At 41.1% G+C, this 23064-nt stretch overlaps 1 protein-coding gene across 1 annotated transcript in view; it reads right to left on the bottom strand.

Annotated features, from left to right (window-relative positions):
• mdn1 (midasin AAA ATPase 1) overlaps positions 1 to 23064 on the bottom strand; it is a 201664-nt gene that overhangs the window by 146973 nt on the left and 31627 nt on the right. The window contains exons 15-27 of the mRNA XM_068026518.1: positions 21464 to 21524; positions 19498 to 19709; positions 18755 to 18858; positions 17044 to 17188; positions 16312 to 16408; positions 13327 to 13440; positions 11311 to 11458; positions 10798 to 10908; positions 9867 to 10018; positions 9035 to 9213; positions 6264 to 6472; positions 4099 to 4245; positions 3744 to 3885 (exon numbers count right to left, since the gene is read on the bottom strand). Of these exons, the coding sequence (XP_067882619.1) occupies positions 3744 to 3885; positions 4099 to 4245; positions 6264 to 6472; positions 9035 to 9213; positions 9867 to 10018; positions 10798 to 10908; positions 11311 to 11458; positions 13327 to 13440; positions 16312 to 16408; positions 17044 to 17188; positions 18755 to 18858; positions 19498 to 19709; positions 21464 to 21524 (1821 nt within the window). The remainder of the gene's footprint in view (positions 1 to 3743; positions 3886 to 4098; positions 4246 to 6263; positions 6473 to 9034; positions 9214 to 9866; positions 10019 to 10797; positions 10909 to 11310; positions 11459 to 13326; positions 13441 to 16311; positions 16409 to 17043; positions 17189 to 18754; positions 18859 to 19497; positions 19710 to 21463; positions 21525 to 23064) is intronic.

Here is a 23064-nt window from a genome sequence, read left to right as displayed (position 1 = left end):
GGAGTGCAACAAAAGTTCACCAGACTAATTCCTGGGATGGCAGGATTATCCTATGAGAGAAGATTGAATAGACTGGGCCTTTATTCTCTGGAGTTTAGAAGAATGAGAGGTGATCTCATTCAAACATACAAAATTCTTGCAGGGCTCAAAAGTGTTGATGCAAGAAGGATGTTTCCCTTAGCTGGGGAGTATAGAACCAGTGGACAGAGTCTCTAAATAAAGGGCAGGCCATTTAGGACTGAGATGAGGAGGAATTTCTTCAGAGGGTGGTGAATCTTCGGAATTCTCTGACCCAGAGGGCTGTGGAGACTGAGTCATTGAGTATGTTCAAGACCGAGATCAATAGATTTCTACATATTGAAAACATTAAGGGATACGGGGATAGTGCAGGAAAATAGTGTTGAAGCAGAACATTCACGGTCTCATTGAATGGCAGAGTGGACACAAAGGGCTATATGGCCCAACCCTGCTCCTATTTATGTGCATCTTGTAAATGGCACACATTGCTGTCACTGTGTACCAGTGGTGCAGGAAGTGAAAGTTTATGGCAGTGGATGGAGTGCCGATTAAGTGGGCTGCTTTATCCAGTAATGTCAAGCTTCTAGTGTTGTTGGAGCTGCAATCATCCAGGCAAGTGCAGAGTATTCTATCACAATCCTGACTTGTGCCTTGTAGATGGAAAGGTTTGGAGAATTCAAGTGGTGAGTTACTTGCTGCAGAATTCCCAGCCTCTGACCTGCTCTTGTAGCCACAGTGTTTGTGACTGGCCCAGTTAAGTTTCTGGTCAATGGATGCTGGTGGGGGATTCAGCAATGGTAATACTTTTGAACATCAAGGGGAAATGGTTAGATTCTCTTATTGGAAATGATCATTGCCTGGCACTTGTGTGGCATGTTACTTGCCACTCATCAGCCCAAGCCTGGATGTTGTCCAAGTTTTGCTGCATATGTACATGGACTGCTTCACTATCCGAGGAGTCACGAATGGTACTGAACATTGAGCAAATCACTGAACATCCCCACTTCTGACCTGATGGAGGGAAGGTCATTGATGAAGCAGCTGAAGATGGTTGGGCCTAGGACACTACCCTGAGGAACTCATGCAACAATGTCCTGGGGCTGAGATGATTGGCCTCCAACAACCACAACCATCTTTCATGTGCTAGCTTTGACTCCATTCATAGGAGATATTTCACACCCTGCACCCGCACCCCCCCCCCACCCCCAACCCACAATTCCTACTGACTTCAATTTTACTAGGGCTCCTTGAAAGCATACTCAAAACGCTGCCTTAATGTCAAGGGCAATTCCTTGCACCGCACCTCTGGAATTCAGCTCTTTTGTCCATGATTGGACTAAAGCGGTGATGAGGTCTGAAGCAGAGTGGCCTTGGTGGTACTCAAAGTGTGCATCGGTGAGCAGGTTACCGTGAGCAAGTGCAGCTTGATAACACGGTCGATAACATCTTCCATCACTTTGCTGATTAGAATAGACTGTTGGGACAGTAATTGGCAAGAACGATTTTTTTTTTAAAAAACAAGCCATACCTGGGCAATTGTTGATATTGTCCAATACCAGTGTTGTAGCTGTCCTGGAACAGCTTGGCTAGGTACTCAGCTTGTTCTGCAGAACAAGTCTTCAGTACTACAGCAGAGATGATGTTAAAACCCACAACCTTTGCTATATCCAGTGCTTTCAGCCATTTCTTGGTATCACATGGAATGAATGGAAATGGCTGAAGACTGGCATTTCAGACAAGCACCAAGATGTAGCTTAGCTGGTGGTGAGAAGGGCCCTCCCAGTCAGATCCTTCCTGCACACCCGGAATCTCACCGCCTCTGCATGCTGCTCTTGAGGTGACTGTGGTGGGGAGCAGACTGTTACCCACCTCCTTCTGGAATGTGCCTTTGCAAAGCAGGTGTGGAAAGAGATGTAGTGGTTTTTGTCGAGGTTCATCTTGCGCAGTTCTAATACAGGAACCTGTGCTCGACAGGCTGTTCCCAGGGACGCACACAAAGATAAACATCAACTGCTGCTGGAGGACCATCAACTTGGTGAAAGCCGCTCTTTGATCTGTCTGAAACTTGGTTTTCCAACGCAGAGTTATGCACGACCAAGTTTTGCAGACTGGCACATTCCAAGGTCCAGGACTATGTGTGAGGGGAACACTAAAACCTGGGGCAGCTGCTGCAAAGGCGCAATGGGGAAAGACCACTGTGTAAATGTCCTCCCACCATAGTACACCATGGGTCTGGAACCAGTGTAAAATCCCTCAGGTATATTCCCTAAAATATATGGTTTTGCAGTGTAATCCAAATGTACATTGCATGTAAAATGGAATGGAATGAGTTGAGGCAACTCACTTTCTGTATTGAAAAACTGATTTCTGCACTTTCTGGAATGTTAAATTGGAAATTGGTTTGTCATTTTATTACAGATTTTTATGAATAAAATATATATATTTTTTAAAAACCAGGAGGCAGAGATGGGTCATCCACTCAGCACTTCTAACTGAAGACAGTTGCAAATGCTTCAACCATGTCTTTTGCATTTATTATTTCCACTCTTAAGTCAGTGTGACCAGAGCCAGAGTTGTAGTTCCCTGAAGCAGCACATAAAAAGTGAGGAGAGGGGCAGATTCCAACCCTTGTTCACCATTGGAAATAAAATTCCCAAAACCTCTTAAAAATATCAAAACATTCTGATCGATTTATCAATTTTAGCATGATACAATTCCTTTTGTAAACATCATAGTATGACCTGCTGGAAGTAGAAGCAAAGAAATGGATCATCTCACCTACTGTCAGACACGGAAGAAACAGCAAGTCCACAACAGAGCACGTAAAAATGATTAATGGATGAAAAAGGACTGAAATTAAGCCCTACATATTGTGCAATATGGTGTCAGTGGTAAATGACAAACTTAACCATCTGGAAAGGAAATTAAAAGGCAATAATTTTTCTATTGTTGTTGGTGCAGATGAATATAAAGCAAAATAATTTCACCCATCAGGACAGTATAATTAGTGTCGTACCAGTCTCAAGTTTTGAAAATTGGGGGATCAGATTAGAGAAACTCTCTCAGGAGCAAGCTAAAATCTTGCATCACATCCAGCTTAAAAGTCAGACTACTATGGAGTCCCATTTTATTTCAGCAAATTATAACAAAAAGGTGGAAAGCTACGCTTGGTCTATTACCCACTGAGATATGCAAGGTGGATTGAATCACCTCCTTCTGTGCTGCAAGAATCTATGGATTCTACAACTTCACCAGATTTGGAAATGTCACCAATGAGAAATCATTTGCAGACAATACATTCCAACACACAGCTGACACCAGCCATAATGCCTCGCCTAAATATTATGATTTCCACTTCCTATCTCCCCAGAGGGACAGGAAATATTAATGATGGGTGTGGCTCCAAGCCACTGGTCGCCCTCAGATACAAGAGAAATGGCATGGTCAATAGAAACATAGACAAGACAACTGGGGAAGTAAGGACCAAAAAGATAAAACAATGTTAAGGGAAGTTGCAGCTTGGAGATAGGAAGCATCCACAACTGTGATTTTCCTCGACGGTAATTACATACACTTTCACATCACGTTTCTCAAAAGGAGGGGCAATCAAGGTCAAATCACCTTTGGTCACTCACACTTATTGTAAGCAGCATGCAGGTACTCTTCCTATTGCATTGAACAAGAAGCTCCATAGCATTGAATGACTTGGAAGAAAAACATCTCACCATCAGTGGCTATATGCCTAATCCAGTCGTGACATTGTAGAGTTTGATCAGCCAACTTGTAGCGTTCAGCCCATCTAAATAGTTCTCTCAAGGTAATGAAGCCATGTTTTCCAGCAAAAACACTCGATCCTCTGCGATATGACTGTTTTTAAAGAAACATTTGTAAAAATACCATATTTTAAAAGCTAATTTTGTTCAGGCTGAAAGCTATCATTTACGTCATATTTCAGGAGATTGTTAGCATTCCAATGACTAATGTCAAACTGCTTCAATAATACTGTTGGAGAGATAATTTTCTAGCAAATGCTTTAATAAAATCCTATCAAAAAAGATTGAATATTGCTTTCTGAAATACCTGCAGTTCCAACATTATTTTAACTAGTCTTGCGCAGTAAGATGGGGGCAAATAGCATCTTTTGTTAAGAATCATTTCTAATTCAGCCGTTGGAAGCTCATCAAAATGCAGCTCTACAAAACGGTTCCTGAATGCTCGCGACAACACCTAGAAATAGGATTTAAAAGTCAGAATTAGAACTAAAAGGTAACTATTACATAAATAAAATAAATCTGACACGAATCCAGGAACCTACAGACAAGTGCAGACCCAACTACTAATAGGACTGGTGGATAATACAATCCTATATTGCCCCAATGCTTCCTTATCTTGCAATGCATAGCCAACATTTTTGGAGTCATGAACCAATCCATAGACATGCAAAATGAAAATACTTAGGTAAAAATGCTGAATGCTTATTGGGGAATGGGGGGGAAAAAAAGGGGACTTTCTCTGCCAACTTCCCAAACCTCTAGCGAACTGGGCAAACCTTCCAAGGATAGCTGTTACAATTGGCATTCTATATGATGGTGAAAGCTAAGTTATCCTCATCTGTCTTGACCTGCCTGCAGCCTTTGATATGCCAACTACGCCATCCTCCTCCAAAGCCTCTCCAGTTGTTCAATTGGGTCAGACAACATTTGCTTGGTTCTATTCTTACCTATCCAATTTTAGCTGGACAACCACCTACAATGGTTTCTCTTCCCACTCCACTGTTACCACTGATATCCACCAAGGATCCATCCTTGGCCCCTATTTCTCATCTACATGCTGTCCCTCAGCAACACTATCGAAAACATATCAGTTTCCACACATACCCGACACCCTGCTCGACACCACCACCTCTCTGTCTCTAAATTGTCAGAATACTTCCGACAGCCAGTACTGGAACAGTCGATATTTCCTCCAATTAAATATTGGGAAAACCCAAAGCCATCACCTTTGTTGCCTGTTCCAAACTCCATTCCCAAGCCACTGACCCATTCCTCTCCTTGGCAATGACAGGCTGAACCAGATTGTTCACAACCTTGGTGTCATATTTGATTCAGGTAAGAGTTTGAAACCCCATACCTGTGCCATCATCAAGTCCTCTGTTACATTGCCTGATCCACCTTTGCTTCAGCTCTTGTTACCAAGACCTTCATCCATGCCTTTGTTATCTCTAGACTTGACGAATTCCAATGCATGCCTAGCTGGCCTCCCACATTCAACCATCTGTAATCTTAAGGCCATCCTAACTCTGCAACTTGTATCCCAAATCACACCAAATCCCCTTCACTTATCACACCTATGTGTTGAGCCAAACTGGCTCCTGGTCTAGCAACAACGCAATTTTAAAATTCTCATTTTCCAGACACTCCACAGCCTAGTCCCTTCCTATCTCTAATCTCCTCCAGCCCCATCACCCTCAGATCATAGAATCATAGAAAGTTTGAGGCAGGGAGAGAGGCCACTTGGCCCATAGTGTCTGTGCCCAGCAAAAAACTATCCACTTGTTCCAATCCCACCTTCCAGCATTTGGTCCGTAGCCCTGCAGTTTACGGCATTTGAGGTCCATATCCAGACTCCTTTTGAATGAGTTGAGGGTCTTTACCTCAACTACCCTTTCAGGCAGAGTTCCAGACCATCACCACCCTCTGGGTGAAAAAGTTTTTCATCTCCCCTCTAATTTTTCTTCCAATCACTTTAAATTTAGGATATCTGTGCATCTTTAATTCTGGCCTTTTGAGCAGCTCAGATTTTAATTGGTGGCTGTGCTTCAGCTGAGTGGACCCGAATTTCTGAAGTTCCACCTCTGAACCTCGCAGCCTCTACCCCTTTCCTCCTTTAAATCTCTGACCAAGCTTTTGGTCATCTTATGCGGCTTGGTGTCATATTATGCTTTCTAACGTCCTCTGAAAACTTGTCATTTATGTAACCCCTTTAATATAAATTGTGGTCTAATACTGCTTTATTTACTAAAGTTTATTTTTATGAAAATAAACTCCAAGTATTAAAACATGTTCCAGACTGTTATTTTAGCCATGCCTTTTCACAATACTGCCTTCACTTACAGTGACAAAGAAAAATTCACTAGCATATACAAAGCTCCAATTAAAACAAGCATTCACATTGCCCATCTGGGACAAATCCAACCTACACCCACTGCCCCTGCAAATCAGAAAACCAAAATCAGAAGTACAGACCTTCCTGCCACCATATAGTCCAGGAGGGTTCTGGGTTGCAAAAAGCATGAATCTTGGGTGTGCTTTTACTACTTCCTGGGTCTCTGTTATGAAGAGCTCTCGATTGTCATCAAGTAGTCGATTAAGTGCTTCCAAAACATCAGTAGGGGCTAAATTCAATTCATCTAGAATAATCCAGTGGCCCATGCGCATTGCATTAATAAGCACGCCTATTGTAAGAGAGGCACATCAGCACTTTGGTTACTTTAAATGTAGAAAATTTCAGTTTGGCAATGATGTTTGTCCATTCTTACTAATTTAATTTACTCCAACAAAAACAAATAAACATTCATTGTAAAACAATAGCCCTGATTATGGTCAGCTGTGAAAGGACATAGCTCCCTGCTGACCTCTAAAGGTGCCCACAAAGGATTCAGCAGGCACGAGAATGCAGGTGTCCTCTTTTCCCAATGTCAGTTTCAACTTGGCACCTTCTACAAGGGATTAGTGGCATCCAAGAGGGAAGCAAGAATGCTTCCAGACAGCAAAGCAGGAAATATAAATTGCATTTAAAATCAAAGCAAAAAAATGAATGAATGGTTGGGACATACACATGGGACTAAGGGAGAAATGCAAATCTAACAGATTAAACTTAAAAATATGCAATTTTTAAATGCTCAGAGAAAGAGATTTCATACTTAAAATTAGTTTTCAGGACCAGAGAGGTTGTTCAGCAGTACTTATGACTTGGTACACCATTAAAAGCTCAGGTCACTCCTGACTAAACAAAGCTTAACATTCATTTTTTTTTTTACTTAAAGAACAGGAAGATTACTATGAAATTGTTGAAGCTGGCGAGAAAACAAAAGAACGATATTTCTAATGAGTCCATTAGCACACCCTTTGGAGAAGCACAGTATCAATGACAATGCATTCCTGTTTCTCATGTTTAACTGCACATGTGCCAAATGTTGCTCAGTTTTAGACAATGACAAGTGCTGAGCTGCCATCATTACCACTACAAATTCTGGGCCAGAGTTCAGACACGTGCAACACTGTACATAGAATGGCAAAATGTAGGCTCTCAAAAGATGCACCACAGAGTTCCCAACAGCAAGGGTGTGGACTGAAAATTGAAATTATCTAGTTGATTCACACACACCTCTAAGGAACTGAGGAGTGCCACAAACATCCGTTTTCATTCTCCTCCTTCCCTCTCCTACACCCATGGAACACAGCTGATGTTGATGGAGTGTTCATCAGGCAAGAGATGGGCTGAATGATCCAAAAACCTCTAATCTAGCTCAGAGGTCTGTAACATTTGTGCCTGGCACTTGTGTAGCCTGAATATTAGTTGCCACAATCAGCCCAAGCCAAAATGTAATCCACGTTTTGTTGCATGCAGGTACAGACTGCTTCACTATCCAAGGAGCTACAAATGGCACTGAATACTGCAATCAGCAAACATCCCTATTTCTGACCTGATGGAGGGAAGGTCATTGATGCAGCAGCTGATGGTTGGGCCTCAGATACTGTCCTAAGGAATTCCTACAGCAATGTCCTGGGCCCTAAGATGATTGGCCTCCAACAACCACAATCGTCCTGTTTTGTACTTTTTAGGACTCCAACCAGTGGAGAGTTTTCCCCTGGATTCCCATTGACTGCAATTTTACAAGGGTCCTTGAAACCACACTCTCAAATGCTGCCTTAATGCAAAATGCAGTTCACACTTACCTCAATTCTGGAATTCTGCTTTTTTTTCATGTTTGGACAAGGCTGTAATGAGGCTTGGAGCTGAGGTGATGTTCAAAGAACCCAAACTGAGCAAGCTGTGGGCGAGAGGCTCTTAACAGCAGCGTCAATGACACCTTCCATCCTGATTTTTGCAGACAGGATAGACTGGGCAATTTTCCACTTTGTCGGGTAGATGCCCATGTCGTAGCTGTACTGGAACAGCTTGGAGACAGAGACATAGCTAGTTGTGGAGCACAAGTCTTCAGTACTACAGCCAGGACGTTGTCAGGGCCCACAGTCTTTGTGGCCTGTGCGCTCAGCTACTTGTGGAGGAGGCCAAGATGGATCATCCATTTGGCTGAAGATAGTTGCAGCCTTTTTTTTTTTTGCACTCCTGTACTAATCTCTGCCATCACTGAAAATGGGAAGGTTCAGAGAGCTCCTCCTGTATATTAGTTTAGTCCAGCACCATTCAAAACTGGTTGTGATAGGAGTGGAGAGCTTTGATCAGATCTGTTGGTTGTGGGGAAATTGCTTAGCTGTCCATATCACGCTGTTTCGACTGTTCAGCATGCTTGTAGTCCTGTGTTTTAGGTTTGCCAGGTTGGCATTTCATTTTTAGGTACAGTTAAATCATTAAACCACAGAACTGAGAGATGTACAATGAAAGGAAGCCAGGGACAGGACAAAGACAAAGTCAGGACTCCCATTCCTCATTGCTTTCTAGTTAAACAGCTATTCTGTATCGCTTATGGTCCTAGAGCCTGCCAAGAGGACTGCAGGAACCGGTGAAATCATATACACCCTTCAAAGAAAGGGAGAATTAATCAAACAATAATTAACCAAGCTTTGAAGTAGCTTGGTTACTTGCTTCTGTGACCATTTTTTGTCTGTGCAGTAAAAGCAATTAGCCTGCAAATACCAGTATTGTGCAAGGAAACCACATTACAACATCTGCATGTAAAATACAGAAAGTCTTAGTCAAGCTAAGCAATGCAAAGATTGTGAATCATGTTGCATGCTTTTCAACAAATAAAAAAAAAAATCACTCTACAAACCTTCCTTAAATACCAGTTTTCCTGTTTCATCAGATGCATAGCAGCCAATGTATTCTTGAATGTCTGTGTGTTCATGATTATTGATCCGCACACAATGGTTTCCTGTAGCAGCTGCCAACCAGCAGATCAGACTGGTTTTACCAACTGATGTCTCCCCCTGAATAAGCACTGGATGAATCCTGTAGGTGAAACATCAAAGCTTGTTTTGCAAATAAAAATACTGGTAGCGATATTTGGCTAATCTTCAGCAAACAATGAGTTACAGTTGCCTGAACATTCAAGAGTCAAAAGAAAATGGTAGAATGCTGAATACCCTGCTAGTGTCAAGGTTCGAGAGGTGGCAAACGTCACACGGAAGAATGGGAAACGGAGGAAGAAGGGAGCCACAAAATTGGAGACAGCAACAGAACATGTATTTATCTTTTTTTTTTTAAAAAGATGAACTATTTGTTCTGTTAAGAGTACTAAAACGCCTGGTTTTAGTACATGGCAGGAAAGAGGCATCCTTTTACCAGAGACTTGGGTGTGTCAACTTGGCTCAGTTGGTAGTACTCACACCAATGCATCAGAAGGCTGTGGGTTCAAGCCCCACTCCAGGACTGAGCACATACTCTATTACTGAGGCAGTGCTGGATTTTTAAAGTATTAAACTAGGACCTTGTCTGTCTGGTCCACTTGTTCAGGTTTACAATGAAGGTCTCACGACACCATTTTAGATTGGCTAGTAGATCTCCCCTGTCCCCAAAATATTTATAGTTGGTGTGTATGCATCAACCTATTCAAAACCTGAACATCTTCATTCACTTAGTAAACTGAAAATTACATATCCTACCCTGCAGCAACTACTCTTGCTAGATCCCTTAGGTTAAGTTTGACAGAAGGTGTGAGAATATAGAATTTGTCAACAGAAGGTTCCTTATCTCCTGCTGCAATCCAGTAGCCTTCAATCTGTAGTGAACATCCTCCTTTTGGTTCTGGGATGGGCTGAAATATTCAAGAAAATGGAGTTATTGTTTCGTCATTTTCAAAACGAGTATAGCCTTATTCAGAAATTGAGAGTTAACTTCACCATTTAACCCAAACCCAACTGCAGTAAAAATCTGAAATACTGCAACAGTACAATGCCCACTTCTTCTCAAAGTGTACCAGATTACTTTCCTGTCACTATATAGATTGTATGCAGATTTCCTGAAGCTTAACATTCGATTATAGGGATACAACAGCAAAGTGCTTTTATCACTGGACCAGCAATCCAGAGATCAAGTATAAATCCCTTCATAACAGAAGACGACTTGCACTGCACTTGAAAGTGGTTTAGAAAAATCTAGTAATGCAACAATGAAGTTATCAGATAATCATAAAAACCCAACTGGTTTACAGATTTCCTTTGGACAAGGTAAGCAAATGATCTTACCCAGTCTTAACTGCATGAGACACCAGTCCCACACAAATGTGGCTGTCTTAACTGTGGTAAAGTAAGCCCCTCAAATGTATTTAACTGTTACACACCTTCTCAGGACAAAAAGCGATGGGTAATAATGTCAATGATGTGCACATGTTTAGAATTCATCGAATATATTAACTGGAGATCAAATTTAGCTTATATTACTTTGTCTTAATCACCTTCCACCAGTTGTTAAATTGGACAGATTCCAGACAGTGCTCTTTTCTACAACTTTTTGCAACTAACCATCCCAGATTGGTTTAAAAATATATCAGTACTTCAGAACATAACATTCACCAACAAAAATAGGTGGAGATACCTGCTGGAGAACAGCCTTTGCATTGGTTCCAATAATATGGCGACATATCAATTTCTCAACAATTGGATGAGATACACGATCTAGTTGAGTTAGGAAACTCATACTGAAACCCTGTAAAATGTCAACATTACTTTAGACATGCAGCTCAAGTACATGGTTCTGTAGATAATTAGGAATATAAATGAGGTGAGCTAGAGAGAGATGTAACACAAAAGAGCAAATTGCATAGGATTTATTATAATCTTCCCACGTGCAACTTCAACATTTAAAACTTTTAAATGCATGATCTATAATATGTTTTCATGAAGGGCCAAGCTCCTGTGTTACCTATAGAACAGTGATTCCATGTGGGAAAAAGCATCTTTAAATAAAGTAGTCAGTGTTTTGGGAGCCAAATAAGATATTGCAGATGCAGTGCATATTTCGTGAAACTTTGCTAAAATGGGTGCAACAAAACATTCACTACAACTAAGTTTGGCAATGTTAAGATTACTGAGATAGCAAATGATTTACCTCATACAATGAGCGCTGAATGTTGCTGCAGGAGTTCAATGCTGCAAACTTAAGAGCGCGGCAAAGAGTCCGAAGGCTGTAGTGGGGCTTGTGGCCTGTACCATCCATTAACTTGACATCAGCTTCCTTACGCACAGATAAGTAAAACCTAATAAAAACAGATATTGGCAGAGAAAGAGGTGTATATGAAGTTTCAGTATTTACAGTAACTGACTACTATTCAGTTGGTCCTTGCAATATGCTGTTGGGTTAGCAAATTTGAAATATGGAGATGGGCTCCAAATATTTCTATTGATAGATGATCTCATGTACAACCTGTAATGAGAGATTACATTGACCAAAATCACAAATTCTAGAGGGAAACAATCTCTACTCTTCGGCATTCAGACTTCAAATGGCAATTTTACACCAATTAAGGGTAATGCAAGAATAAAAGATGAAGTGGCTCAGTGCTCCAGTTGGAAGCTTTTTAAAAATGAACTAAGACAACAGCTCTAGAGAAAAAGAGAGCCAGACTGCAGGCTGTGAGAAGAATGTTGAAGACCAGTATTGAGTCAATATTCCACAGTAGCGACAAATCTGTGCTTGTCGGCCAAGCCTCTTATAAATCCAGACTGGGGATGCATTCGAACACCCATGCAGGTGTACGAGTTGTCAGTGCAGTGCCTCTAGAATGCCTTTGACTATGTAACCCTCTGACAGCTTGCTTATAGTATTGTCTGAGCACATTATAAAACAATGTTTAACCACAAGCCAACATTGACAATAGCACAGAAAGCAAGCCATCAACAAGGTACCCTTATGGGCAGTTGAACCTTGGTCGGTTTAATGATAACATTGAGACTATAATGGAGGAGCACCAACACAATAGCAAGATGGTGGTCACTAGAAATGGCATATGTAATGTACAGTAAAGCTCAGTCCCTTTGCAAAGTGATGAGACACGTCTCAGCTGTGAAAATATGGCCAAGATGGCAAGGCAGTGTAGGAGACCAGAATGGAAGAACAGGCAGAAGACTATGGGAAGCAAAAAAGAGAGATGACATGACAAAGTTCCACCATATCTTTAGCCAATTAGGATAACTGAACACAAGATAATAAATCATGAGGACCTCAAATGTCAGGGCAACACAAAAAAGGGGAGGAAATAAACCATATAGCTTCATGAAAAGATGAAAAGAGCTGTATAGTTTAGGTACGAGTAGCATATAAAAAGACATGAAAAGCTGTTATACATTCAGTGCTTCAAACTTAAGGGCCAAGCAGGGCCAAAGGCTGTGGCAAATGAACCAAGGTTCAGTGGTGAATGTGGAGTTCAACTATTAACACCTCAACTTATTATATGCAACAAAGCTACAGTTATAATAAAATCTGACCCATGCAATGTAGTCTATTACTGCCCTCACATAAATCCATTCCCTCTTTACAGCTAAGTGGGACCAGTAGGGCACCATTAGTAGATTATTTAGCATTAAGATATGCTAACATTCTTAGAGGGAATATGGAAAAACACTAGTTGTGGGGAACATGATGGGATACATGGCCACAGTCCTGGGAAAGTAGTACAACCAGAACCCAAGTGCCTCCATGTCCGTGTAAAAATGCTGTCCTTGCTTCACTTATCAAGGAGACAAGGGTGCGCGTACAGATAGAACAGGAGGCCGTAAACTACGAGAGATGCCAGCTTCAAGAGAGATGACAGGAGTACGTTAGTGGGGCAATACAATCCAGTTTATTGATCAAGCTGCAGACTTGGGATGTCGGGGTAGTGAGAACAAATGAGTAACACTTATTGTATTCTATAAATTTGTACTACAAACTGTTTCACTGAGAAGCCTCTGGATGTTTCACTAGACACTTCTCCCTTGTGCCAGTCCTTGATTAAAACCTTTGTTTACTTTAATCCTGTGGACTCGAAAGAGCTCACAACAGAAGAGGGTTTAAAATTTTCACTAGCAGTTAGTCTTTTCTTTCATATACTTCAAAATGTTGAAGGCAGAACCAAGTTATTCTTACTCAATGATTCCTTGAATTGTTTTCTTGTTGACGTTTAGTCCCTTTAGGTAATCAGATATGAGGATTCGAAGGTCTCCTTCATCTTCTAATTCTTCTACATATAGTTCTGTAAACCTGCCAATATAGAAAATCAGTAAAAATCTCAGTATAATGAAGACTTTTTTTTAAACTCAAAATCAGTTTAGGATAACTAAAATGAGAGTTGAAAGAGAGAAACTGAATAGAAGAGCAGCCTCTTGACATGGTAAATCCAAACAATCCAAGGCAGCAGCTCACCACCTCCACAAGGACAACTAGGGATGGGCGATAAATACTGGCATCGCCAGTGACGCCCACATCCCACAAGGAAATAAAAAAAATTAAGCCAAGTATTAGCAGAATGTTGAAGACCAGATAAATCTTTCAAATGATTAGTATCAATGACCAATCCTATAATTGAGAAGTGGCAGATAAATTGTTCAATCAAAAATGAACTGTGGGCAATTTGTTTTTGGGTCAAGTTATTTCAATTCAGAACTCTAAAGCAGAACTCAAACATTGCAGCATGTGCTGTGAAACTACAAACTTAACACTTGCAGGGCATGTGGAACAAATGTGTTTGAGCCTCCACCCAAAGGATGGAGAACTATGCTTTTTATTATTTGTAAACATTTAGAAGTTAGAGCCAAGCCATTAAAGATAATAAATGGCAGGTTGGAATGACAGTTTAACAGCCACAAATCGATAAAGTGATTTTTCTTTCAGCCAAATGTTGTCAGTGTTCACAAGAACAAAGAATCTATGTCAATCGCTAGCATGAAAGCCAAACTAACAGATCAAGCATGACAAATTCTACAGAACACAGTTTAACTGTAGGCCATGCATCCAGTTCAATTTCCTTACTTTCTCAAAAAGGACATGATACTTTAAGATTAAGGTTCAGGAGATTATTAGGAGGCAAACAGACAATAAATGAAGTGAAAATCTCCCAGAAAAATGACTAGTGTGCATCTGCAGGGGTCATTCTTGAATTACTACCAGTGATAGACAACATGGAGAGCTCTTGTAGTATTTAGAAAAATGCAACAACTAATGCGTGCAAGCAATGAGCTCAATAATATTCAAAAGTATCTCAACCAATTAGCTAAAATGAAGCAAGAAATACATGAAATAACAAAAAAGTGCTGGAAATACTCAGCAGGTCTGGCAGCATCTGTGGAGAGAGGGGCAAAGTTAACATTTCAGGTCTGACCTTTCATCAGAAAGACAGAATCGTGATGCTGGTAATTAAAGTAATGCACATTCTAACAGGAAGGTCAAATGCCTATATAAATAACAATAAGCATAAATGGATTTATTCAAAGTTTACAGTCAGTATGAAGTGCAGTGGGAAGGGAAGGAGGTGTGGGGAGGGATGAGGAGTGGACCAGGGTGTCACTGAGGAAAACAGTCCCTTTGGAATGCTGATGGGGAGAGGAACAGAAGATGTGTTTGGTGGCGGCATCACACTGGAAGTGGCAGAAATGACTGGGGGATGATCCTTTAGATGTACAGGCTGGTGGGGTGGAAAGTCCATCATCCCAACACCTCGTCCCTTTCCCATGTAAGTCCTTATTTAACAGCCACAAATCGATAAAAAGTGATTATTTTACCTCCTCTCTGCTTATCAACCTAGGCCCCAAAACTATTTCTAGATGAAGCAGAAATTTACTTGTACTTCTTTCAATTTAGCATACTGTATTCACTGCTCACAATGCGGTGTCCTCCACACTGCAGAGACCAAACGCAGATTGGGTGACCGTTTTGCGGAAGACCTCCATGCAGTCTGAAAACATGACCCCAAGCTTCCTGTTTCTTGCCATTTTAATTCACCATCTTTCTCTCATATCCATATCTGTCCTTGACCTACTGCAGTCTTTCAGTGCAGCTCAACAGAAGCTTGAGGAACACCTCATTTTCCAATTAAATACTCTACAGTATTCCAGGCTCATTGAAGTCAACAATTTCAGAGCATGACTGCTGTTATTTTATCTTAAAAACTGATTTTTCATGTTATTGCTTTTGGACAGAGTTGTTCATTATTCTGCCATTAGCACTCTCTGGATTAATGTTTTGTCTTTTACATCTATTAGCATCCCCTTAGCCTTTAGTTCCGTGACAACTTTGTCATTCAATCTCTCTTGCCCTTCGCCCCATCACACACCTTCCCTTTTGTTCCTTTCTCCCCCACCACCCCCTCAACCTTTTCACTTGCTCAAAGCCCATTACGTTTCTAACCTGTGCCAGTTCTGATGAAAGGTCAGACCTGAAATGTTAACAGCTCTCTACAGATGCTGCCACACCTGTTAAGTATTTCCAGCACTTTGTTTTTATTTCAGATTTCTAGCATCGGTCGACATCGATTATACAACTGTCGACGGATGTTTATGTGGACTTCCAAAGGTAGCCTTTCAGGCAAACATTTCAGTGCAGTGGTGACAGCGTGCTGCATTAAGGGGTGCCTCCTTTTAATGGGGCATAAACTGCGGTTCCATTTTTCACTCTGAAGCGGGCATGATGGAGAGAAACCACTATAACAGCTCTCCATTCTACAAAGGTCATTTCTTCACAAAGCTCTGCTGCCTCATATCTATCAGCCTGACCTTCTGAAAATCTGGGGGCAGAAAGGAAGCAAGGTGGAAGGCAAAGCAGTGATCCCAACTCTGGGAAAAGTGCCAGATACGGCAGCTTTGCACCAGGCCAAGTCCCATGTTTCAAGTTGTTAAAGGGCTTTGTACAATGATGGCTATCCATTGTTGGCAAGTTGTGAGTGTCTGTGATTTGAGTCCTCTTGTATATTTTAACCAGGCAAGTTATTTGGGCCTTGGTGTCTGCAAAAAATGCATACATGTATAATCACAATTTCCCACTAAGCAACATAAAATAAATGGCAAACTGCTTTGTGGAGCTAAGATTTGTAGGCCCTTTGAGGGCAACAGAGACAGAATTTGATTAAGTTTTAGTTACCGGTTCCTTATGCCTGGCGGTAAGTTTTTCTTTCCCACATCTGTTGCTGGATTCATGCAGGCAAACAAGCGAAACTCTGGGTCACGTTGTATGGGCTCTGCAACAGGATAAACCAAGTTATTAATTGTTCATTGTAACAATGAACAATTACATGGAGAACAAGAGCATTTTGTTTCTGTAATTAGTAGGTGGCTATACCAAGCGCAAATTACTCCACTTTTCAAATCTATCACAAGAAGTTCTATTAACTATCTGTTACAAACATACTGTATTAAACTTCTGAGCACGTTGTATGAATGGCAAGATGTGGGTTTCAACCTATAAAGGTCCACTCAATACATTTCACTCTCAAACATGCATTTCATGAAGGTGCAAAGTAGAATCAGCCACCGATGCAAGAAAAAGGAGGATCAGACAGTTTAATAAGCTGTTAACTAACTTGTCGTACACCTCCTCAGAAGTTAAAGTAACACTGGCAGAGGTCTAGAAGCAGATCACCTCCCTATCTAGATACAGCATGAGAAAACAAAGTCAAAAAGTGTATTAAAAAAATCTCAAATAGGACAACCACATTTTCCTCAGCTTCTGTTGGTCATGCAGGCAGCAGCATTTAGACCACAAAACAAAAAATAAAGACAAAGTAAGTGGAAAACCAATCTAGAGGCATTATTTTTGTAGAACACAAGAAATAAGTTGGAGATAATGTTGGATATAAAGCATTAGCTCTGTTACCAGTATCTCCTCTGTCCAACAGTACAAGTGAGCTTTTATTCCCTTCCAGTAGTCCACTCAGACACTCCAGTGTTTCTGCTGAAGCCAAATTGATCTCATCCAACAAGATCCACTCTCCTTTCTTCACAGCCTGTGCTAAGGTACCCTAGTAAGATAGCAAAAAATAAGTTATGTCCAAGAAACGTTTATACCAGAAAAATCTCTCTGGTCTGTGCCAGAGTGACTAATTGCAGTCGAATGGTGATAGGGGTGCTAGATAGGTTTAGAAATAATAGCTTACAAACAAGAATCAATTAATTAGCTTCCCAATTCCAATAACTGAGCAATCCTTGCTGGAAACTGCAAGCGTGGATGCCAAATGAAAACAGAATAATGTTCAGCTATGATACTGTTCTCCCTCTCCAGATCAAGTCAAGTCAAAATAGTCCAGGGTTCACAAAAAAAAGTGGTTGGGCTCATTTTCATGGAAGTATTCAAAAGATAAACAGCAAAAATGATTGCTCACAATGGTGAAATGAATTGATAAAGAACAGGGTAAATTTTGGATTAGTATCAATATTAAGTAAATTAGAAACTTTTTGCATATTAAAGCATATCAGAATATGGACAGCATTACTAAAACTATGAAATGGCCCGTGTTTTAGATATAGAATTTAAAACAAGAAAATTAAAAACAGTGGAGAAACAGAAAATGTAATTAAAATAGATTACTCCCAAAGAACAAGCCAACTTAACACTCTGGACAGGAAAAAAAATGATTTGTCTACCTACTGGAGACACACAGTTACTTAACTACCAATTTTCCCAGCTTTCACAGGCAGTTTGCTGGTTTTTGCATTAGACTGGTTATAATTTGGGAGAGGGAATTCCCATACTTAGTCTTGTATACAATCAGGAATATCACAGGAAACTTGAATCAGGAGGGCCTGAGTGTTTTGATCAAAAGTCAAGGACAATTACATTAGGCCAAAATGAGGCCAACTGTGTTGAGTTACTTGTATACGAATCTGACAGCAATGTCGAGCAAGTGCAGATGCACAGTTAAATGTGAAAATCTGCAGTTTGAGATGCCATAAGCTGAGTGAAAAAGTATCACACTGCATGTCTTCCTATTTTGAACATATGAAGTTATGCGAAGATCCTGTACTGATGTTGTAGATAGGGACTAAACGCACCATAGATTAGGACTTGTCCTTGTCAATCCAGGTACCTTTAATGGTGTAGCAATTCTTAAGTGTCAAACCACCTTTAGCAATGAAAATTAGCTTCTGCAAATGTGAAGTCTCATTCCTACAGGTTTTAATTGTTGTAGGAGTCGTCAAACAAAGTTTAAAGAACATTCTACGTTTTCTTTCATCTCTTTTAACCTTTTTGTACATTTGACATTTAATTCATTATTCTAACTTAGGTCCCTAGTTCAGACTCAGCACTACTCATGAACAATTCTTGAATGAGACTGGTTAAGACAGATACAGTTGCTAGCCCTGTTCACAGGTCTCAGGTGTCCTGTAGAGGGGGCTGTGCCATTTCAAACGCCCATATTCAGCAACTTGCTGTGTAAATAAGTTCAAGGAAAATTCAATGAGTAAAGGCAAAGGTTAACCAACAGCAGGTGCCACTCGTTTGCTACTTAAGTAAATTCTAGCTCAATACTGGAGTTGCATCGCTTGCACTAGGTTATCTTCAGACATGACTCACGTTCACATCTTACCTCCATGAAGGCAAATAACAGAGCTGATTCAGTTAATTTCATTTGCTGCTGAGCTTGAGTCAGACGTAGACCAAGTAATTCCCATTTCTCTCTCAGCCAGGCTTCTAAAATAAAACACATTGTTTGAAAGAAAACCCAAGAAATATGGGAATTTGAAGAAAATAATTCTTATAGCTTCTGCGGATGTGAATTACACAGAATTCAGCCGAAATTGTTGATTTAAGTCAAAAAATTTTAATGTTTACTTTTTTCTTGCTTTTCCTTTCTGCCTCACATTTCAATCTTTCCTTCCCTCATTCTGTAACTGATTGGACAAGGGGATGCACTTTGTCCCATTATTCACCCAGACCCCTGTTGCCCCTCACAGCACCATTACCAGCTCACACTTCCAATAACTTTGTGGGAAAAATGGCTAAATTTCAAGTGACAAATCTTGCACGCATCTGCCATGACAAAACATAATCCACCTTTTTAGGGTCAATTTTGCTGACAATCAAGATGGGTTTCCATGGTACAATTTTAACACAATTTTTTTTTTTTTAAAAAGAGTTTATAGTATTAGAGAACAAATACAACAGGACATTTGGCTACTTCAAAGTTTTAAAAATGACCATCTGCTAGAACAAAAGGATGACCGTACTCCCAAATCAATTTGTTTCCTCTGAACTCTTCCCCCTCAGAAATCCAAAGCAGAAATGAAATCGAAGCATTATAAATAAATCTGAAATATTAAAATTTCTCACTGTCTTCCTTAGATTTCAGTTCCTTATTGATGGCCGTTTTGTAGACATGCAGCATCAGTCGGAGCAAATCTTGCCAGCGTTTCTGTTTGCAGCATGTTTGAACATGGCCCAAGAAAGTAACATTCTGCTTCCTGGAGTATGTCTGAATGAAAAGCTCTTCAAACACTTCTCGCAAAGGCAGCATAATAAGTCTACGGTCCATAGGCTTGTACCTGAAGAGAAAGGAGTAGAATTCCATATATTTATGTGCCAACCAAAAAACTTTCATATTGTCGCCACCTGGAGAAACAGATGTTGCTTTTTACTGTAAAGAGATCAGGTTCAGAGATTTAGAATTGGGCAACCCAAGAGAAAAGAAGCCCTTCTGCTTTAAGTATTTTCTGAAGGTAATAGTGTCACACAGAACCAGTAAACCTCCTGCCGACTTCACTTTCCCCTGCACCCCCCACCCCGCCTTTAGAGATCTGGGTTGATGAGTTTGCCAAGAACTTGAAAAGGAAGTTTGACGTAGATACTGAAATTCAAATTTCAACGGCTGGCTGAGGTTACTTGAAGAAAACATACTTTCTATGGGACACTTAAGTTATTTTACTTTCATCCCTCCTTCATTGACCTCTTTCCTGGGGCACGTGCCTCCTATTTTTAGGAGAATGGGTCAAAAGTAGAGCCTTCTCTTGAAAGGCTGCTGATGCTACTCCTGGCATTGCTACCAGGAAGTGCAATTTTATCCTCATGCATTTTTTTTCATTATAGTACACCCTGCATTTAAAGCATACCACAAGCCTAATCGTTTTCAGACTGTGGGCTCACTTTTTATTGATTTAGATATAATATTCATTTCCACTTTGTTACTGGAATTGTGTTATGTTCCCCCTTTTCACACGAGATGTTCTTTAGCATATTTATGACTGTGCAACACTAAAGGGGAAACCTCAGATTTGATAGAGCAGTGAATGGTGAAGCACAGGCAGACTCTTGGTGTCTGACGTCAGTGAAAAGAGAAGTGAGCATAACCCTGAAAGCACTGCCTGAGAGAGAGGTGTCACGTCTGGCAGCATTGGTTAGTGTCTAAGAGTCTGCTGGTTACCAGACAGGTGTGTCTCCGCTACAAGATAAATGTAAACATTTTAAATCGCTGGCACAACACAGATAGTAATGAAAAGAATCTCAAGATTCAACTAGGATGTCAAAGTGCCTATGTTCTTTGAGCATGTTAATACTTTGTACACAACATAACATAAGAAATAGGAGCAGGAGTAGGCCATTCAGTCCCTCAAGCCTGCCCCGCCATTCAATAAAATCATGGCTGATTTGTCCCAGGCCTCAACTCCTCTTTCAAGTCTGCTCCACATAACCCTCGACTCCGAGATTTCAAAAATCTATCTACCTCCTCAAATACATTTAGTGACCCAGCCTCCACAGCTGAGGTAGAGAATTCCAGAGATTCACCACCCTCAGAAGAAATTCCTTCGCATCTCAATTTTTAAATGTGTGACCCCTTATTCTGTAACAAGATGGAATTTATTTTGAAATGTTGCTTGAACATGTTAATCCAAGTTTTATTATAAAAGGAAGGAAGGGAATCTGTTAATGTGTTAATCGTGTATCAATTGTTTAATTATGTGCAGGTGGAGGGTGTTAATTGGGGTCTTATTTGAGCACTTATAAAGAGACACTTACTGAGACTGGTGAGCGACATGCTGGTAATCCTCTTACACTGTACAAGCAATGTGAAATGGCATAAGGATAGGCTCCAGCATTATCCTTGCACAGGGTGCAGATTCCAAATTTTGAAATACTGCATTTTTAAAATCACTTATCCATCATGTCAAATTGGCCATTAATCATTTAGTTTTTTTTTAAACTAAAAGGAAAGTGCCAAAGACATAAAATAGCCATGTACACATTCAGCTAATACTCCAGCTACCAACCTCTTTCCATCAGAATCCTCAAACACAAAACTTACCCTCCAAGCAGGTCTGCTGTGTCACTTTGTTGGTTCATATTTACGACCTTCAGCTTGTGGCCTGAAACAATAAACAGAATAGTTAGTTAACACAAGGAGAATTTCTAAGGGTTAATATTAAACTCAAACCCAAATCTTTACCGTTTATTTAGCAAAATGTTGACATGTTGAAAACTTCAACCATGGTTTGTTGTCAGGAAATAAATTCTAAAATGAGTTGTCTCCTAATCAATAGAAAACATTATGCCTGCACTATAAATGTCCTTTAGGGAAGGAAATCTGCTGTCCTTACCTGGCCTGGCCTACATGTGAATCCAGACCCACAGCAATGTGGTTAACTCTTACATGCCCTCTGAAATGGCCTATTAAGCCACTCAGTTGCATCTAACCTCCATGAGGTCAATAAAAAGGAATGAAACCAGACTGACTACCCGGCATCAACCTAGGCACCGGAAACGGCAACAGCAAACCCAGCCCAGTCGACCCTGCAAAGTCCTCCTTACTAACATCTGGGGGCTTGTGCCAAAGTTGGGAGAGCTGTCCCACAGACTAGTCAAGCAACAGCCTGACATAGTCACAATCATGGAATCATACCTTACAGACAATGTCACAGACACTGCAATCACCATCCCTGAGTATGTCCTGTCCCACCAGCAGGACAGACCCAGCAGAGGTGGAGGCACAGTGGTATACAGTAGGGAGGGAGTTGCCCTGGGAGTCCTCAACATCGACTCCGGACCCCATGAAGTCTCATGGCATCAGGTCAAACATGGACAAGGAAATCTCCTACTGATTACCACCTACCGCCCTCCCTCAGCTGATGACTCAGTACTCCAAGTTGAACACAACTTTGAGGAAGCACGGAGGGTGGCAAGGGCACAAAATTTACCCTGAGCGGGGGACTTCCATGTCCATCACCAAGAGTGGCTCGGTAGCACCACTACTGACCAAGCTAGCAGAGTCCTAAAGGACACAGCTGCTAGACTGGGTCTGTGGCAGGTGGTGGGGGAACCAACACGAGGGAAAAACATATTTGACCTCGTCCTCACCAATCTGCCTGTCGCAGACGCTTCTGTCCATGACGGTATTGGTAGGAGTGACCACCGCACAGTCCCACTTTCAAATTGAGGATACTGTCCATTGTGTTGTGTGGCACTATCACCATGCTAAATGGGATAGATTTCGAACAGATCTAGCAATGCAAAACTGCGTATCCATGGAGGTGCTGTGGGCCATCAGCAGCAGCAGAACTGTACTCATCCACAATCTGTAACCTCACGGCCCGGCATATCCCCCACTCTACCATTACCATCAAGCCAGGAGACCGACCCTGGCTCAATGAAGAGTGCAGGAGGGCATGCCAGGAGCAGCACCAGGCATACCTCAAAATGAGGTGCCAACCTGGTGAATCTACAACCCAGGACTACTTGCATGCCAAACTGCATAAGCAGCATGCGATAGACAGAGGTAAGTGATCCCACAACCAACGGATCAGATCTCAGCTCTGCAATCCTGCCACATCCAGCCGTGAATGGTGGTGGACAATTAAACAACTAACTGGAGGAGGTGGCTCCACAAATATTCTCATCCTCAATGATGGG

The sequence above is a fragment of the Heterodontus francisci genome, chromosome 3 (genome assembly GCF_036365525.1).
Source record: "Heterodontus francisci isolate sHetFra1 chromosome 3, sHetFra1.hap1, whole genome shotgun sequence".
NCBI lineage: Eukaryota > Metazoa > Chordata > Chondrichthyes > Heterodontiformes > Heterodontidae > Heterodontus > Heterodontus francisci.
Note: the sequence above shows the minus strand (reverse complement) of the source record. Positions and strands in the feature narration are given on the sequence as shown.